This window comes from Platichthys flesus, chromosome 10 (genome assembly GCF_949316205.1).
Source record: "Platichthys flesus chromosome 10, fPlaFle2.1, whole genome shotgun sequence".
In the NCBI taxonomy this organism is placed as follows: Eukaryota; Metazoa; Chordata; class Actinopteri; order Pleuronectiformes; family Pleuronectidae; genus Platichthys; species Platichthys flesus.
In genome coordinates this window covers 14,517,574-14,535,067 of record NC_084954.1, presented here as the reverse complement: position 1 = coordinate 14,535,067, position 17,494 = coordinate 14,517,574, and the positions used below count along the sequence as shown (strand labels likewise).

The 17,494-nt window shown below is 41.5% G+C and overlaps 2 protein-coding genes across 7 annotated transcripts; one reads left to right on the top strand and one right to left on the bottom strand.

The window, feature by feature from the left end:
* Nucleotides 1-1,319: 1,319 nt before the first annotated feature.
* On the bottom strand, nucleotides 1,320-14,390 carry acp7 (acid phosphatase 7, tartrate resistant (putative)). 5 transcript variants are annotated; one of them, XM_062396710.1, is made up of 16 exons: nucleotides 14,322-14,386; nucleotides 14,090-14,168; nucleotides 13,360-13,482; nucleotides 13,064-13,179; nucleotides 11,379-11,579; nucleotides 11,117-11,299; nucleotides 10,066-10,091; nucleotides 9,044-9,141; nucleotides 5,212-5,274; nucleotides 4,044-4,158; nucleotides 3,759-3,872; nucleotides 2,934-3,000; nucleotides 2,448-2,515; nucleotides 2,274-2,345; nucleotides 1,772-1,909; nucleotides 1,320-1,660 (listed from the first exon to the last, which is right to left on the bottom strand). In XM_062396710.1, the coding sequence occupies exons 4-16, from the start codon at nucleotides 13,170-13,172 to the stop codon at nucleotides 1,595-1,597; spliced, it is 1,320 nt and encodes a 439-aa protein (XP_062252694.1). In that variant the 5' UTR covers nucleotides 13,173-13,179; nucleotides 13,360-13,482; nucleotides 14,090-14,168; nucleotides 14,322-14,386; the 3' UTR covers nucleotides 1,320-1,594. The 5 variants fall into 5 exon arrangements, with proteins under 5 accessions (XP_062252694.1, XP_062252696.1, XP_062252692.1 ...); XM_062396712.1 differs by lacking the exon at nucleotides 14,090-14,168 and having other exon boundaries at nucleotides 13,064-13,184; nucleotides 14,322-14,390; XM_062396708.1 differs by lacking the exon at nucleotides 14,090-14,168 and having other exon boundaries at nucleotides 14,322-14,390.
* LOC133961552 (KATNB1-like protein 1) lies at nucleotides 13,900-17,357 on the top strand. Of its 2 annotated transcripts, none has more exons than XM_062396714.1 (10): nucleotides 13,900-14,033; nucleotides 14,907-15,019; nucleotides 15,110-15,147; nucleotides 15,228-15,501; nucleotides 15,594-15,709; nucleotides 15,794-15,844; nucleotides 15,918-16,007; nucleotides 16,134-16,238; nucleotides 16,834-16,927; nucleotides 17,043-17,357. In XM_062396714.1, the coding sequence occupies exons 2-10, from the start codon at nucleotides 14,912-14,914 to the stop codon at nucleotides 17,073-17,075; spliced, it is 909 nt and encodes a 302-aa protein (XP_062252698.1). In that variant the 5' UTR covers nucleotides 13,900-14,033; nucleotides 14,907-14,911; the 3' UTR covers nucleotides 17,076-17,357. The 2 variants fall into 2 exon arrangements, with proteins under 2 accessions (XP_062252698.1, XP_062252697.1); XM_062396713.1 differs by having other exon boundaries at nucleotides 15,915-16,007.
* Nucleotides 17,358-17,494: the final 137 nt, after the last annotated feature.

Below are 17,494 nucleotides of genomic sequence, written 5' to 3'. Positions count from 1 at the left end.
AGCGATCCGATGTGATGTTATTTTCTCCTAGCTTTTTTTTTCCTGGATTGCGATCAATGTTTTTTTTACTTCTTTTTGTCAACTTTTCAGGAAATCACATGAACTTAAGAGATAAAGAACGTGCAAGCCATGTGACTTGGTCACTATTTAAGACAAGGGCTTTCCATCCATTCATTTGTGCATCATACATTAGATGACGAGCTGAAAAACAAACACCTTTTATAGGACTTTAAATGTGGCCGTTAACAGTTGGAAACAGAAGGAGCTGGAGTCGAGGCTCAGTCTGGCAGCACATGCTCTCCTCTGCAGCTCCTGTCTGGTCTGTGCAGTATGAAACGGTTCTCTCCTGTGTCTCTTGTGCGTCTCTCACTCGGAGAGAATACACAGAGTACAGCGGGAGCAGGTTGGAGGTCAGGAACTCAGTGGTGCCAGGGCCTTCTCTGCAAAGCTACTTTCGCAATCATGAGGCTGTGTGTGTGTGAGTGGCAGTTAGCAGTGGGTAGAAAAACCCAAGAGCATGTGAGTGTGAGGGGGCGTCGAAATCAGAGAGGAGTGCAAAAACTCAGAGGATTTACTGACGTGCTAGTGAAGCCTGACTACTTCAGGGCTCTGAGCTCATTACAGCTAACATGCTGTGACACATGTTGACATGTAAATTCTGCTACATTTTTTGTCTTCTGGTTGTTTTGGGGGCTGAGCACAGGGTTTAAAAAAGAACAGCACTCCGACTGAAGCTTTAACAGTCTCCTTTTTACACATTTGCTTTGGATCACAACATCTGGCGAATAACGTCCTGTATGTTAATTTGTAAGTTATTAATAAATGACTGATTTTGTATATTTAACAATGTTGTGTGAACAAAATTATGCAGGTTGTCTTCCAGTATTCATCAGAGGCAGCATGTTGTTATTGGGGATTAATACCACCCGTAGTGGTGGGAGTCAAGGAATGAGCCAAAGCCGCAAAGCATCCCTAACTTACATAACAGCCTTTTTTGTGTTGGCGTCTAAGCTTCCATGTGTCTTTTTGTCTCCCGACGGCCACACAGATGGACAATGAAACCAGGTTCCAATATCCTGATATGAAACGCCAAGAGAGGATCTGTCATCTTGATAGAGTGATCCAGGCGAGACCTGATCTGTCTGTGAGTGTATTTTCTGAAATGAAAATAATGCTTCGAAGGGAATGAGGCCTGGTGTACGCCAGACGTATGCTCAAGCGAGTCTACGTCTGTTGTCAGGGGATAATTCATGCAAGAGGAAGGGGCAGACATTGAAACCAAATCAAAGTGAAGTTGCAGTGATCAAATCCAGACATGCTTAGTTAAAAAGAAATCACAAATTTATTAAAATGTAAAAGCAATTTTTGAAGAGCAGACAACAGTTAATTATATACATTCACAGTTGTTGATCATTGGATACGGTATTATAAACTATTATAAAACAGATTGGAAAGTGTCTGAAATTAAAAGATTCATGAATAAACATGATTTTGATAATCACTGCATACATGTTGAAGCGCAGCAACTTAAAAGAAAGTGCATGTTTTCAGTTCATTTCCTGAGCAGAACACTTCATTTTGAAGATGTGGGTCTTCAGAGCCATGCGGAGAAGCCGTGCTTTTCCTTCACCACCCATATGCTGTCAATCACTTTACCATACTGGAAGACAGAAAAGGTTTTGTTACTACTTAAAAGAAAATTCTTTGTGGTTAAAATGTTTTGTGTCTCTTCTATTTGTGTTGCTTGTACAACTCATCCATGTGTGCCCACCTGGTCATCGGAGACCTGCTCCACGTAAACATGGGTAGTGTTGACCACTTGCATGCGGGTGTAGCCATAATCGGTGCTGCGGAATGCGCTCCACTCTTTGGGGTTTGGATTGAAGAGGTCGGTCCTCTCTCTGCACCCCTGCAGAGGATCCAACAGCGATAAAACTGAGTCTGTTACCGATGAACCTTATGACTTCCTCGTCCACGAGGCCTGTGCGACATTTACAACTAAGGCTGTGCCTCGGTGTGAGTCTGGCTGCGTTTCAATATGACTAATCCCTCTGCGGCTGCATGACAAAGCATGCCCTGTGCTGCTCGCTACCACATTAGAAAACACTTTACCAGAGAAACAGCTGGAGCTAAACTTCTGTGGCGGGCCAGCTGCCACACAGACAAGACTGGGTACTATACATGACGTTGTTTTTGTTGATATTGCTGACAATTCATGCACCAATCCTGGTGGAGAGGCATTAACAGTGATGCAGTGATGTGAAAGTACTTACAGCCGAGCCTGTGATGATGTGAACCGGAGCTTTTGGATTCACATACGGCTGCTCTTTGCTGCCATTGAACACCTAAAGAATAAAAGAAGAGCACAGCACGTCTCTTTCTCTGAGCCAAAAGACGAGCCATACAGACATGTAAAGTGCTTTGAATAACTTCATGTAAAAGCTGACCTTGTCTCCATAGACAGGCCACAGCCTCTCATATGTGTGCTCATGAGCCCACAGCTCCAGATCCACTCCTGTGAAAGAATGATCGTCAGCAAGCTTCTGTAAAAAACAACTACCACAACAACTGAATATGCACATCCTGCTGCTCCATTATCTATTGATTCTCAAATCCTCTGATCATTTCATTACAGATTTCTCAACAGACAACAAATGCTTTGGATCAGATCAAACAAAACATTAAATTGTTCCACAGCAATTTAAATAATTAAATGCAACAAACAAAAGTCTGAGTAATGTAAGACAAGAAAAACATGTGGGAATCGGCTGGTGGGAGATCAGCCAGACCAAAGGTCTGCTTTTTTAATAAATTATTTTTGGATTGCTCCACTCTCTGCAACTGTTAGGACATTATTCTGTCTGAGTGTGCAAATTTGTGATGTTAAAGCCCCCATTAGCAGAACACAGCTGGTTGTCGAATAGGGAGCATACCATAGCGGTAAAATAGATCCTCTAGACCGGGGGCTGGCGGTTTGGTGTCGTTCAGTCCCAGTCGGACCTGAGACAGAGCAGAGAGGAATAACATCACTGGCAAGAATTGGCACTGATGTCAGAAACTCTACCTGCCACCTGAAACGCTACCTGGTAGAAGCCCATTGCACCAATGCCAGCCTCTCTCCAAACACTGCCAAGTGCTGAGAGGAGTTATTCTAACTGGAAACTATTTGGTCCAAATTACAGCAATTATGACAGCAAACCGTACTCAACGTGCTGATGGGTTGTGATGAGGACCGGCACCCGTGCAACACGTGCGACACGTCTGCTACCAGGAGCGATATAAGTGTCAGGCAGGAAATAAAGCTTACAAATGCATTTATGTAAGAAAATAAATGCTTCCACAACGAAGCCATGCTGTTCTTCATATAACACAGGAAACAATAAACAATGAGTCCTTTATAGGCAATTTGTATAATGCTTTAAGACAATAATCTAATTCTGTTGCTTGTCCAAATTAAATATAGCTATGTCAGGTAGAGTCCTATTACAAAAATAGTAATAATTATGCTAATAAAATGTCTGCCATTAGGAATTTTTACACTTTAGACCTTGTGGGAATATGAGAGGCACCATCCTCATTCACTCAGTGAGACTGTACGGTTTCTATAGACCTACACCGATCAGCCACAACATTGAAACCACTCATCTGTTTTAATGATGTGGCTGATCTGTGTAGTTTCCATCTACATAAGAATGATTACTGTGTAGGCCAGGGGAAACATATGAATGAATGGATGGGATTCGGTGGTTTGAACTTACACAGGAGTCAAACTTGGTGCAGTCGTCCTTGTCATCATCAGAACAGTACATGGGTCGGTGTCCCATGGTGATGATCCATGGACGCGCTGCTCTGTTCTCGGGTTTGTTGGCCTCCTACATCAGGAGTGAGGAAGTGAGATAGATCACAGAGGTACTATTATTTAAGAAAGAAAAACCTATCAGTAGATTTATGATTGAGCGAAACAGAGAGTTGGAGAGAGACAGAGAAAAAGTGTGGGAAGAAAGCAGAGCTGTCATCAGTGTGTTAATGGTGTGGTTGTTAACCTCCAGGTCTTTCTTAAGCCACTCATACTGCTTGAAGAGGAGCTCCGGGCCGAACTCCGGGTAGAAATAAACCTCAGTGGAGAGGGAGACGATGTGCGCTGACCCCAGGTTCCAGCTGCGGGCACACATTGTTTGTCATACAGCTGCCACTTCAACCCTCAGACCGTGTCACTGGCAAACAGAGGAGTCCATCATTCCCACCTACAGGAGGGTTCACTTATACCTTGATATGAGAAACTGCATTTCGTTGTATAAATACTTGTACTGTGCAATGACAATAAAGAGCCTTAAAGCTTGGGTTGGTTATCCTGGAAAAGCTAGCAAGGGGCTACACTTTGAAAATATGCAACTGATACATCCCACTGCCTCTCACCGGCTCTGTTGTCCAAGCTATGCCCCTAAATCGCAGTAATGTGCACTGCCTGACAACTGCCAGACGCCGACTCTTCCCTGACATGTTCGCTAATTTCTACCTGTCATCTCTGCGTGCCCCTGGCTGAAGTCATAGAAGTAGGCAGACCGCTGAGCCAGCATATGACTGGTTCTATTTATAACTGTCCTGGGAGGGCCACAGATATCAGTTTTCTTCCAGTGGACATTTTTTTTTAAATTGATGGCGATAGGGACCTGAAGGAAGAACTTACAAACCCTTTAACTGAAAACCATCTGCTGTTAATTTAGTTGTGTACACGTTGTCTACATTTGCCGCCCTTTGTTCATAGCCATGAACATAAGCGAATGGCCAACTTGCATCAAGGCCCAGTGACTGAGGAGTGGGCAGCTGGCCTGGTACTATCTTACTGTCAGAGAAGTTGATCTCAAGTGGGCAATGAGTCACACAGTCGCTTGTATAGCTCCTCTGTATCGCTTCCATGTTCCAGAGAAGGGAGAGGCAAACTAAATTGAGAGAATGGAGTGCTGCTATCCTCTGCCTCCACTTTCCCTTGGCTGCACATTAATTCTTGCTGAAACAGAGGAGGAGGGTTGGCACACTTTCCAAAGATGCTTGACACAGGACCTCTGTTGGAAGATAAGTGATTATTCCTTCCAAGCTTTGATCGGCAGCGACCATCCGCTCTTCATGTGACCACAACTGTTTCTGATTCTTTCACCTGCTTAAGCCAATCAAAGCCCATTCTCACTCTTACATTATCTTCTGTCCTCTTACCTGTACCACAGGCTCTCGGACTGGCCCGGCATACTGAAGCGATTCCTGTAGTTGGAGAAGTTGCTGTGAACAAACCAGATCGTGAGAAACGTAATTAGGTGGGCTGATCATATAATCTAAATTCTTTGAATATACAACAAACAGCAATAAACGCTGCAAGCAGCTGCTCTTTTATCTTTGTGGTGCGTCCACCGGAGCTGAATAAATGGATGATGAATTCAGAACTCACTGTAGATAATTCCAAGCTTTGCTGTACAATGAGACTGTAGTTCTTCAAATCACTGTGTTTTTCCTCCATATTCAGTTTTACCCTTCAACTCGGCAGAAAACGCAGGATGGTATATCATCGGATAAAGATGACCATCAAGTGGTGGTGACATCTGCTTCCAGCCATTCTTAGACATTCTGAGAAACCATAGGCTGTGCTATAGCTGGGCCTCCAATGGTTGCCCCGCTAAATTAAAGGCTGTAGAAAAACATGCACGTACTGTGACATCACCCTAAAGTTTTTAAAGGGGATGTTTTCAAGCTTAGAATCATGGTCACTTTCTGGAGCCAGATCATCAAAACTTGGGGCGACGCAGGGGGAGCAAGGGTGGAGCGGCGATGGATGAGCAGGCAGGAGCCACAGTGACTACGTGTACTACACCTGTCAATCTAGAAAAAGGGCCTCTAACTATACCCTTCTTTAAACCGTGACATCTTGTTAAAAGTCTTTAATTTTAGATGTAGCCGCCATTAGAGGAAGCCCAGCTTAAAGCATTTCCACAGCGGTTTTAGCATCAAGTCACGGTGGTTCCTGCTTGATCCCGATATAGCAGTGTGCTTACAGTGATCAATCTGCCACTACACTGACTGTATGTATCACTGCCACCACAATCACCACCACTCTTTTCTAGACTTTTTGTACACATTAAAACACACTTCTGGGACAACAAGAGAGCAGCAGCATCATCCACACAAATATTATAATGCAAACAGGGAAAATCTCTTTCATGGAAACGTCCCCCTGACGCAAAACTGACAGTCTCTTTTCAAGGTTTTTAATTTCAGCATGAAAGCAGGAGCCAGTCTTCTCAACGGGTCATAACTCATCGAGGTGATTTGAATGATGTTTTGTTATCTTATGTAAGAGAGAAGAAAGACCAGAGAAAAGGGGGGCAATATTCATGGCAGCAGCCGGGTCAGGGTGGGCCAGATCGCCCAATTTAGTAATGTAACTAGATAGCAGCAGGGACAACAAAAGGAGGATCACAGAAATCTTGTGAAAAGTCTGAGTCTAATGAGACCAGAAGTTAGCTTTAAAAGACCAGTATGATAACCCGGCAAAGGTCAATTTAGGAGTTGTGACCAGTCAAAGATACGAATCCTCAACATATAGCTAAACCTTCAAAATGTCCTTTTTAATTCCTGATTTTAAGGAAAAACTTTTTTTTTATTTATGTCAAATTGATTTGACAACACAAATGTCAAATAATTAACAAGAATCAATTCTCTGAACTTGTTAAATCCTAAACAAAGAAGTTCAAATAGAGCCCCTGTGACGAGCTCCTGTGAAAATCAATTAAGGTGCAGAGTTTTCAGTTGTGACGCTGAACCAGGAATACTCACAAATGGGTTTATACTTCCATCTTGTGGCTTGGAAGAGAACAGGCAATAATTTTGATATGTCTGTCAAGGACATATAACAAATAAACAGTTTATTCTTTTAGTGGAATAATATAATCTCTGGAATCCAAACACAGTGATATCACCGGGCATGCCCTAAGGGAAAGGATGAGCCGGTAGAAATGAAGACAACCACAGGCTTTAAAGTGTTTTGTTATGCGGCTCATCTGTGGAAAATATGATTGAGAACAAATATGATAAACTTATATTAGTGTCATTAATCTGCCCCGTGAAAGTCCAGTGTAACATGTGACTCACGTTCTGCAGCCCGTTTCCACGTGTTTGCTTTTCCATTCAAATAAAATTGAGATAGAAATCCGGCGGATGTCAAATTCAATACGCAAAACCTGACTCTTAAACTGACCCTACGTGATTTTCCCTCCTCGTCAAATCTTCCCTCTCATCATCTGATGAGCTTAATCCAGGCAGTCGGAGAAATTAGAGGGAGCCATTTCCAGTCGTCAGGGAAGCATATCGCTTACTCCCATCACGAGACGCTGTTTCAAATGGTGACGGCTATGTCCCAGTCCCCCCCGGAGATCCTGATGAACCATACATTGTGCTAAAGGAACAAAGACTGTCTTGATTGGGGCCTTAGCATCTTCTGTGGACGAGCTGTTCTCATCCTGTTGGAATGCTGACTGAAAACGTTTGCGGTCAGCACAGTTTTAAATTGCCTTTTACCCGTTTGGTTTTGAGGTTGGAAAGAGAGGAACAGAGAAGTTTTTGTGGACGGGAGCACAACATAGAGTGAGGAAGAAATGCACGGGGCCAGCAGCTGGGAATATTTGGATTTGTAACAATACCGCAAAACAAAACACACATTTATGTATAGGAGAGGGGGCTGGATTTCTGGGTTATGTAATGTAGCGAGCCGCTACTTGATTATCAGTTTCTTATGTCAGGATGCGGCGCCAAGAAAAAGAGACTACTGTTAGTGGCTCCATAACAAAGACCAGGCAGTAGTCACATTTTACACGGTAAGGCCAGGAGCGGACTGACTCTGTACAGCCGTGGTGAGTAAATATTATGGTACAGGATCAGGCACCTTGAAAAGCACACAACTAACTCCAGGAGACGTACTTGGAATTTAACACATATGAGCTGCTGATCTTCAGTATAAAACGCATAAGAAGGCTGCTGAGAGGCATCCAAATACCATGAAACTGAATTTCTGATTTACCTCGGTACTTATTGAAAAGATCTGACTATCAACAGACTGTGATATATGACACTATAATTCTGAAAGGCAAACGTAGCATACAAGCGTACCTTTCATAGACATCACTACAAATACTCTCAGACTCACTCAAATAACGGTCAAAATAATAAAGCACGTTATAGGGTCATAATATCAAACTAATAAGGGGAAGACTTAATAGGAATATGTTGTAATATCTATGTACAATACTATGTACAGTTTGACTAAAGACAACTATGATTTCTTTAGACTTTATAAGATTTATAAGATTATTTTCATCATTGATTTGTCTGTTATTGGTTAACTCCCCTGCGGTTGTATGCCTCGGCCATCCAAAGAAGTTTGAGTCTACATACATTTAGTCTAATATGAGATCATTGTGACTTTTGGTTCATTATCAAATTAAGAACTTATTGATGATCAAAAATTAACTTATTGTCCTGATTTGTTTCCACAGTTAGGTCCCTGCAATGTTCTCTGCTCACTGTCGTGTCTCTTTTTTTCCCAGACTTACAACACCACATTCAGTGATGATGAGTCTAAATGGAGACACATCCCACCACTGCATCCCGTCAGTGGGAATCCACAAACAGATAGCGAGCTGATGATTCCCACTCAGATAAATGTTAGTTTTGGAGAGCATCGCGTTGTTTAGATGTTGGTGGTTCCTGATGCTGCTCCAGGCTTCACTGACCAAAATAGCTCCAATCTGTTCGAATGACCATAGTGTTTCCTATGGCGGAAAAACTGTGGCAGACCTTAACGTTTTGGGGGGGGTTTGCAAATGCACACTTTTAACGAAAAGGAAAACATTGGACGACTATAAGCAGACAACAGACAAAACACAGTCAGAGAACATGTGGACTCCCCGACCACGTATCCAGTAAAGATCTCTGTACTGCACGTGTGAGTCTGAGTTACACTCAAAATGTCAGAATGAGTCAAGAGACGAGGTCCACCTACTATGTAGATTCATGGTTGCCTGGACAGGTCATGTAGGGCACGTAGGCTGCAATGGACTGGATCTGCCTCATGAACTCATCCCCGATCCTGCCGTTGTCCTGGGAAAATAACAGTCAGTCGATAAACATGACGCCAGAGATTTTCCTGCTTCACAACAATGTTTAATTTTTTTACATTTACTGATCTTCAGCCCAATTGTTTTTGAAAATTATTTATATTTTCCAAAGTAATGAAGGAAAGTTTTCATCAGTCGACCATTCAAAACCTCAGTGAAACCAAAAAGAGATTATTCATTGTCTTAGATATCCTCATACTGGCTAAACAGCTTTTAAACACAGACTGCGGCTCATGGCTGTGGTGACGGCATTTACCAACTATTAATGACCTTTCAGAAAAAATTCCCTCTCTCTGTTTTTCTATTTATAATATCAGTGAAAGCGCAGGATGTTCTCGCACACACAAGCTGAAAACACAATTGTCTTGAGTCGGCTGATTGCATTTATCTTTCTCTCCATATTAAAATAAAAAGGCATTAATAATGCAGGGACTCATTTCACAAAAAAATAATATCATCATCCGAGACGAGGTTATGTCTGCTAAATATCACAGATGACAGGTGGGAGGTTTTCGTATGAGCAAATATGTGATTTGGGACCAAAGTTCAGGGAGTTTTGAATGGCACATTTTCTTTATTCATGAAATACTTGGGCGACATTAGCCGAACTCTCATCTTTCACCGCAGGCTTAAGGCATTTCACATCAGTGCTAATCATAAGCTGTGTGTCTCCACCACAGCTGAGTGCCTTTATATGCATGGATAATAAACAGCTGTGAGTCTTGGGAAGGGGGCGGCGGGGAAAGGTAAAGCAGTTATCATGTCTGTCACTGTGGAATTAGTGGGAGAAAAGAGCAGCTTTACGAGTATAAGATATTGACGAAAGAAATTTGATGTCAGTAATTTTAACTGAGCTCAATTTTCATCACAGTTTATGATATTAGGAAAAAAAGAAGGGGCAAAATACCTCATGCATATCATAGGCAAAGTCCCCTGTAAAAGAAACAAAGACAGATATATTAGAATGTGTTCATTTTGAAGTTATTTTCAATTTTAGCACAACTCGATTCATAGAGTAAGATGAGAAGCACTTTTATGGTTAACATGGAGCTAGGGCTAGTAGACGGTTAGATTAGCAAAGCAGTAAGACTGGAAACAGCTAGTCTGGATCTGCCTTTGCTGTTAGAACTAACTAATTACTGAGCATAAGAGGTGTGAGTAGGACTTTTTTCCTAACAGTTTCCAAGCTACTAAGCTGAGCAAATTATCTGCTGGCTCCTAGCATCAGATTTCCTACACAGACCTCACTGTGGTATCCATTTTCTCATCTAATACTCAGCAAGAGTGCTTTAGCTTTTTTCCACTAAAAGGTCAAAATAATCCTTCACTTAAGATCTAGACTCTAAATAACATAATAAAGAAATCAAGTGACATGTGCGTCATCATTCATATATTGTTCTAAAGCAAAAATTGCAGAATTGGGGATTATTTAATGATGATTACAATACTAGCTTCAATAGATATTTCAGTTGGATATCAGCTACTTTAATTGATTTGACTTTTGTTAATACAATCTGGTGACTAGCGCAGCACACACATGTACACGCTGGAGATTTCAATGTAGAATGGTGCTCGTTCACTTTGAATGTGGTAACATCGTGTGTTGCTGAACTGCATTGTGGTTCGGCTCAACTCTATGGAGGCGTCACCTTAATGTAAATATGAGACCTCTCTGACATCAGCAGTCAAAATGAGCCTGTAGTGAGGACGCAGAGGCAGCTAGCGAACATGGTTGTTGAATTTATTTCCTGTGTGTTTCCCTTTAGCATCACAAATAACAGCTAGCATGGAATGTTCACATAAAAACCAGCTATTATGTGTGTCCCAAGTAGAAAAAGTGTAAATGCCTATAGTGTTCATGAAGATTGTGCCAGCAAGAATTTTTAACAGAGCGCATATGTGCGAGTCCTGCGTAATGTCTTGTACTGATAAAGACTCTTTAACAGCTTTTAGCTTACCTATGTGCAGAATGGCGTCGTACATGCCGAGCTGAGTCTCCTTCTGTAGTCGAGCCAGAGACTGAGGGTTCTCGTTGCCCAGGTCACCGTACAGAGCGAACCTGGGACTGAAATGGCTGCTGTCATTGAGAGCAGTGAAGGAGAATATCTCACTCCAGCCCTCATCACTGCCACAGTGGTACACTAAAACAACATAAAGAGGTTTGAGTCTTCATATAGAGAGTCATTCTTATTAATTCATAAATATTAATTCACAACCCACCATAAGTAGCAGCAGGCTTGAGGTCAGTGAGCGTGACTCTGTGGATGTACATCTTTCTCTTCTCTTCTCCTGAGTCCACAAACAGGGTAGTGTTACCTTTGAGGCTGATCTCAAAGAGCCGGCCCCCCAGAATGCCGTACTCCACCATGCTCGCTGTTTTATTGAAGGTGGTCCAGGTCACTAACATGGAGCCTGGCACGCCTGTGAAGAAAAGTTTCCAGCTTTTGAAAATGCAATGTAGATTGATCTGACAGAGACACTGGATTCACTTAGTGCTGCATTTATAGAAAGCCAACAGATGCTTATGAAATGGCTGACTTTGTACAAGAGTGGCACTTCTGATCTTGCCGCTGGCAAGATACACCCATCACACAGCTGAGTTAAGCTGACAACTGGCCAGGTACTCAATTCATCAAGGCATCAATTCATTAAATAAGTACCACATGTTTCACCTTCATAAGGACAGACGAAAAGCATTTCTATGGCATTGACTCTATAAATCATTTAATCCAACCTATACATGTGGTAGTTATAAGGTGCATTTAACCTACAATAAAATGATTTACAGAGTTTAAAAGGGGAATATTTTGTACATTTTTATTCTGGAGGAGTGTTGCATGGTTCAGGTTCACAAAACTCATCATATATTTCAAACTGCCTGTTATGCAACCCCTTAGCGGAGTCACTGACTGAAACAAACAGTACTAGCACAGCCGACTTTCTTGTGCTTGTGAGAACCACGTAGTTTTCTTATTGGAGTGGGGGTCCTTAAAGCAAACTGTAAAGCCTTGTAACTTTTGCAGTAGCTACGGGTTTCCTGTTTGGAAAGAGAAACGTCTCATATCTTTCCATAAGCCTGAGTAGACTATTTTGGGAGAAGAGCTGTAGAGGATGAATGAAAAATGGTAGAAAAAAAATTTGAGCAGGACATGCGCTTTGGGCATGTTGTGTCTGTTTAGTAAAAAAGATTGTGAAGTTTGGGGTGACAACAAGAGGAGACATAGCAGATTAAATCTCCAAGAAAATTGACGGAGCTGACAGGAAAACATTTCAGAATTGACGCTGACAAAGTGAAATGGTTGTGTCAGTAAGCCCCTCTGATCATAGTGTTACTTCACTCTCTAGTGGTAAAATATGGTACTCCACTCTGCTCTGCTCTGGTGTTTGACTTGATCGAATGAATTCTTTTTACACCAGCCCAACAGCACTGAAACCGGGAGCAGTCAGTGTTCAGAGCAGCCTGATCCTTTATCCTTTAACTGTGGGCAGATTCAATACTGAAAGCCGAACACTTTAACATTAAATATATGTGACAGAAAGTAGTTCCCTTTTTTTATGCACCAGGAAAGCAGAAGATGCTGTGGGAACAAACTTAAGTATCGTCAAAGACATCAGCCATTAATTCTCATGCTGTTTTAAACCCTGTATTTTAATAACAAGATAACTGTAAAGGATTTGTAATTTGTATTTATTTAGTGAACTTGTGTGGCACTGCTCCAGTGCTGCAAAGTTCAACTTTCTAAAAATACCAGAGCTCTGAGTTTTTTCGTAAAATTGAGGGATATGTCCAAACATCTGCAAATCTGTGATCCATATGAATCGGCTACTGGCTTGTATTCATACAGAATAAAAAGCATTCCTAAGTAAAAACACATGAAGCTGGCTGAAACAGCCAAGACACTTACCTGGATAGGAGAGATGCACCTGCTCTGGCTGAGTCCAAATGGGGACAACACCAAGCACCAACAGGGGTGCAAGGCTTAACAAGGCGCAGGCAGCGTGAAGAGGCTCCATTTTATCACTGTGCTTCAGAAAGACACGGCTGGTTAGAGCAGCAACACACTCCCAGAAAACGAAACTGTTTGGTCACCACAATCACATGATCTTCAAAAAGCAATCATTCTAAGAAATCACATGACACCAAGATATAAGACAAAGTAAATCCAATAAAATATGTCTTCTAAAGCATCCAACAACTTACCTGACTTAGTGAGAGTTTACACAGTGCTCCCTGGCAGCTTCACACACACACACACAAGTCGTGTTGTGTTTTTTTGAAGAGAGGTCAACATCAGTCAAGCTGCAGCCGACCTAGACGATTAAACTGCAGAAACCCCCCCAAAACAGCAGTGTCAGCGGGAAACAGCACGGAAAGAGATGGTGTGTCAATTAAAGCAGCTGATGTTGTTGTTCGGTGTGCGTTCGGGGTGTGGGGGGGCTGTGAAAGTGAGCTCAAGTACAACAGAGATTAGCTTGCAGGCTGTGAATCAATAATGGTCCCCAGGGCAAACAGCTGATATGCCTCATTGATCAGGACAACAACAAATGAAAAGACAATGTCAGGGGCAGGAGAGCAAAAGCATCTGCTGCATTTTAACCTGAGACCCCAGAGACTTCAGCTGACTGCTCCCACACCTCTCTGCTGAGGGAGTCTGCACCATGAGCAGCTCGGGCACTAGAGGGAGCACATGGCACGAGCTGCAGAATGAAAAGGAGGCTTTATTCTCCAATTAAAAGCGGTATTGTGAGTCAGTTGGAAGAGTGTGTTAGCTGAGCCAGTCTATCCATCCATCTATTTGTCTGTCCGTCTGTCTGTCTGCTATCTACTTATCTATTTATCTATTTATCTGTCTATCCAGCTAAAAGAAAAACAAGGTGAGTGCTACACATTTCACGGTAAGAGCTGTAAAGTGTACACACACTGTCATTACCTGTCTCTAAGACCGGTGGTTGTAGCACCAGCTGTTTTTAGAGGTTCGCTGTTAGCCGTAGAAGCAGTAGCTACGTTACCTATGTTGTTACAGAAGATATGACGCTTTTTAATTTGTCTCTAAACGAAACTTACACTTTAATGACATGGATACATATTCCCCCGAGAGCACAAACCCTCCCTGAGCCGAACGGGTTAACTTCATGTGCCGTTAGTAATTTAAAAACACTCACAATAAAATCTCAGCTGTTTCTGTTTTTCCCCGAGAGCACTTCCTGACTACGACACCGTGTGGGAGAACAACAGTGCCGCCGGTGGTTATGGGAAATTGAGTTTTTTTTTCAGCCTGGAGAACCTGTGAGACTTGATGTTGAAAAAAGTTATTCTATATATTTTTTTAAACGCGATACAACGTGTGTGTGGTTGAAGAGAGATACTATCAAGTTTGTTCGTGTGTGTGCGTGTTGTGTTTTACCTGAAAATCCCAACAGAAGCTCTGGAGTTTCATTTTCTCCTTTGTAGTTTGATCCAGTCTTATCTCTGGGGATGGGTGGACTGTGGAGGTTACTTGTGTCTTACGCATTGTTATCAATTATTTACTCAGCTTTGTGTAGGTGCCTCAGATCCTTTGTACAGTCAGTACAAAGATTTAGATTTTTCTCAATAAATGCAAGAGGTTTTCATCGTTATTTTAATGTAATGTCTTTTGTTTGAACTTTTATTAGAAATGTTTTGAACTAAGCACACATCATCATTATTTTGTCATAATACTAACGATTTTTTCCAGGTAACTGATTTAAAAGTTCTTTTCTCTTTAGATATAATGGACTCTAAAAGTGAGGACGGAGACTATCAAGGTCTTGAACTTGCCTCCCATCCTGATGCAGCTCAGTACATAGTGACCTACCCTCATTGGAAAAACATCACAGATGTGAGCTGCGTTACGCATTACATATCAGAAATGTATTTATGTATGATAGACTGTCTATTATAGTATATCACCACCAATTTTTCTACACAGGAGAATTATGATAAGAACGAGGAATTCAACAAAAAGAGGTGAATTGGTGCTCTCTACAACATATGCAGTATGTGTTTTCATTTTTGCCCAGAATGTTTGAACATTTTACTTCACACAGGTATTCAGCGAGTCGCTCTAGCAACCCCGGCAGAGTGAAGCGGGTGGTGTCCTGTAAGAGGAAGACCCATCACCAGACGGTGGCTTGGAGGAAGCCTCTCGGGCCTGGGAGGACCTTCGATGCTGCAAACAACGAGAACGAGATGAGCTCTCTACAGGACGTGCACCAGGAAATATTTGACATGGACCCGCTGGAGTTCCCACTGAATGTCAGTCATAACCACAGGACTGGTAGAACTGGTTCTGAGCAGGCAGACTGCTCTGCACTTTCTGAGGTCAGACACTCGTTCAGCTCAATTTGTTCCTGGCCTTAATGTTGGAGGATCGCTAACATGCAGTATACATCTGAACCCATCATATTTTTCAGCTCGCAAAGGATCACAGCGCGATGATTGACGTGCTCTTTGGAAGAAATCTGAGACTGAAAGTAGCTTTCACATTGTGGCATAGAAATGTTGGAGAGCTATTGACATTCTTCCTGAGGTACGTTTTGTGTGTTTGGCTTCAAACATGTGACAACGCGATATGTTCAACTTTCAAAAGTGTTGCATTACTGTCTTTGTACAGAATCCAAGACATTGGAGTGTTTGTCGATTTTCTCCCACTGATAAGCAGAAGGTAAGCATTGTATTTGGCAAGAACCTGAGAAATACCGCTTGTGGCTTTTATTTAAATCCAAATCTCCCAGCAGCATTGACCAGGACTCTCTGAGGATTACCATTGGCTTTTGTGTTGACCTATTTCCTTTAGTTAAGGAAGTCCTCACCAAGCCGTATGAAGAGTGAGTATCCCTGCAGAAGTAAACTCTAATTTCATAGAGCTATTACAAAAGTAAAGCACAGAATGACATATAGGAGAGTAATTACAGAAATGCAAATAAATTATTGTTTGTCTTTTATGCTTGCAGGTATCTTATAGTTGGTTTGAACTGGATACATTCAGTTTTGAAAAAATGGTGGCAGCAACTAAGAGCAAGCGGCTACAGTGGATCATCTGAAGCTGTGTTAGAGAAGTAAGAGTTTTTATGAGATTTGAAAACATGCTGCATTTAGAAAAACAAAATTGTCTTGTCAAAGTACAAACAGTATTAATATGCAGTAAAATAAAACATAACATACAGTCTATAAAACATTGACTGCAAATAAAGATGGACGCTGTGATGGCTCCCCAAAAGTGAAGCCAAATTGTCTGGATCACCCCCTGCTGGCTGGCTAGAGTAAGGGTCAGAAATCCCATTTCCTCTATGTTAATGGCCGGGAGATAGACCACGTCAAATACATTTGTCTCAAAGATGGTTTATTTGAGGTAGTTTTGAACATGCTGTTGTTCAAGTGTTCATTTTCGGGTGTTTGATTTTAAAGTGAGTTATTTGGTAATATAAAAATGAGGTGAAACATCATGTTTGACAGCTGAGAGCTGATGCCTGATTGGTCGAGGACTACTGCAGCTACATCCCAGTATTTTACTTTCATTTCTGGGTAGTGTGAGGAGACATATTGTCCATTTTTATATACAGTCTATATAAACCCAGAGTCAGAATTAGTCACAATGTATGGTAAAAACATTTTAATCATTTTTTATTTTGTAATTTTTTTTTTTTGTTATAGGAATTTTCAGGTCTTTAATCAGCTGTTGGTGGAGTTATGGCTTGATGAACCTTCATTGGAATTTGCTCCAGGAGCTGCAGGAGAAAAGGCAAAGGTCAGTGCTGTATGAACACGTGATGAATGTCATCATCATTGTTGACTGTGAGTATCCTTAAACTGTACAAACTGTACAAACACGTGTACTTACATACGTAATCTTTTCCCCCCAGGTCATCGATTCTTACCTGTCTCAACTTACCTGACAGCAATAAAGAGCCATATAGCAGAGGTTTCTATGGTAACAGTGACCTGAAATATTCTGAAATGAAAACCTAACTGAAAAGAGTTGCTCCTGGATTGTGCCCTTGGATTTTACTGTACCGTGTCTGTAGAAGTTGGTGTATTTATTAGTTTACAAAAGAACAGTTTAAATACTGAGGATGTGCAATATACATTTTTGGTATGAAATGATCCTATTCTGAAGTTCTGTCACAGAAATGTGGTTGTTCGATGACCCTAAGAATAAAAAATTTGTGTCATTGATATGTTGTTTGAGTTTGCCTAATTTAATTTCCCTGATGATATAATTTGTGGATGTTATTATGATTTTGATGTTGGAAGTAAAAGTACAAATATGTTTCTTTTAATAAATAAAAACAATACTCAACTTTTCTGCAACAGA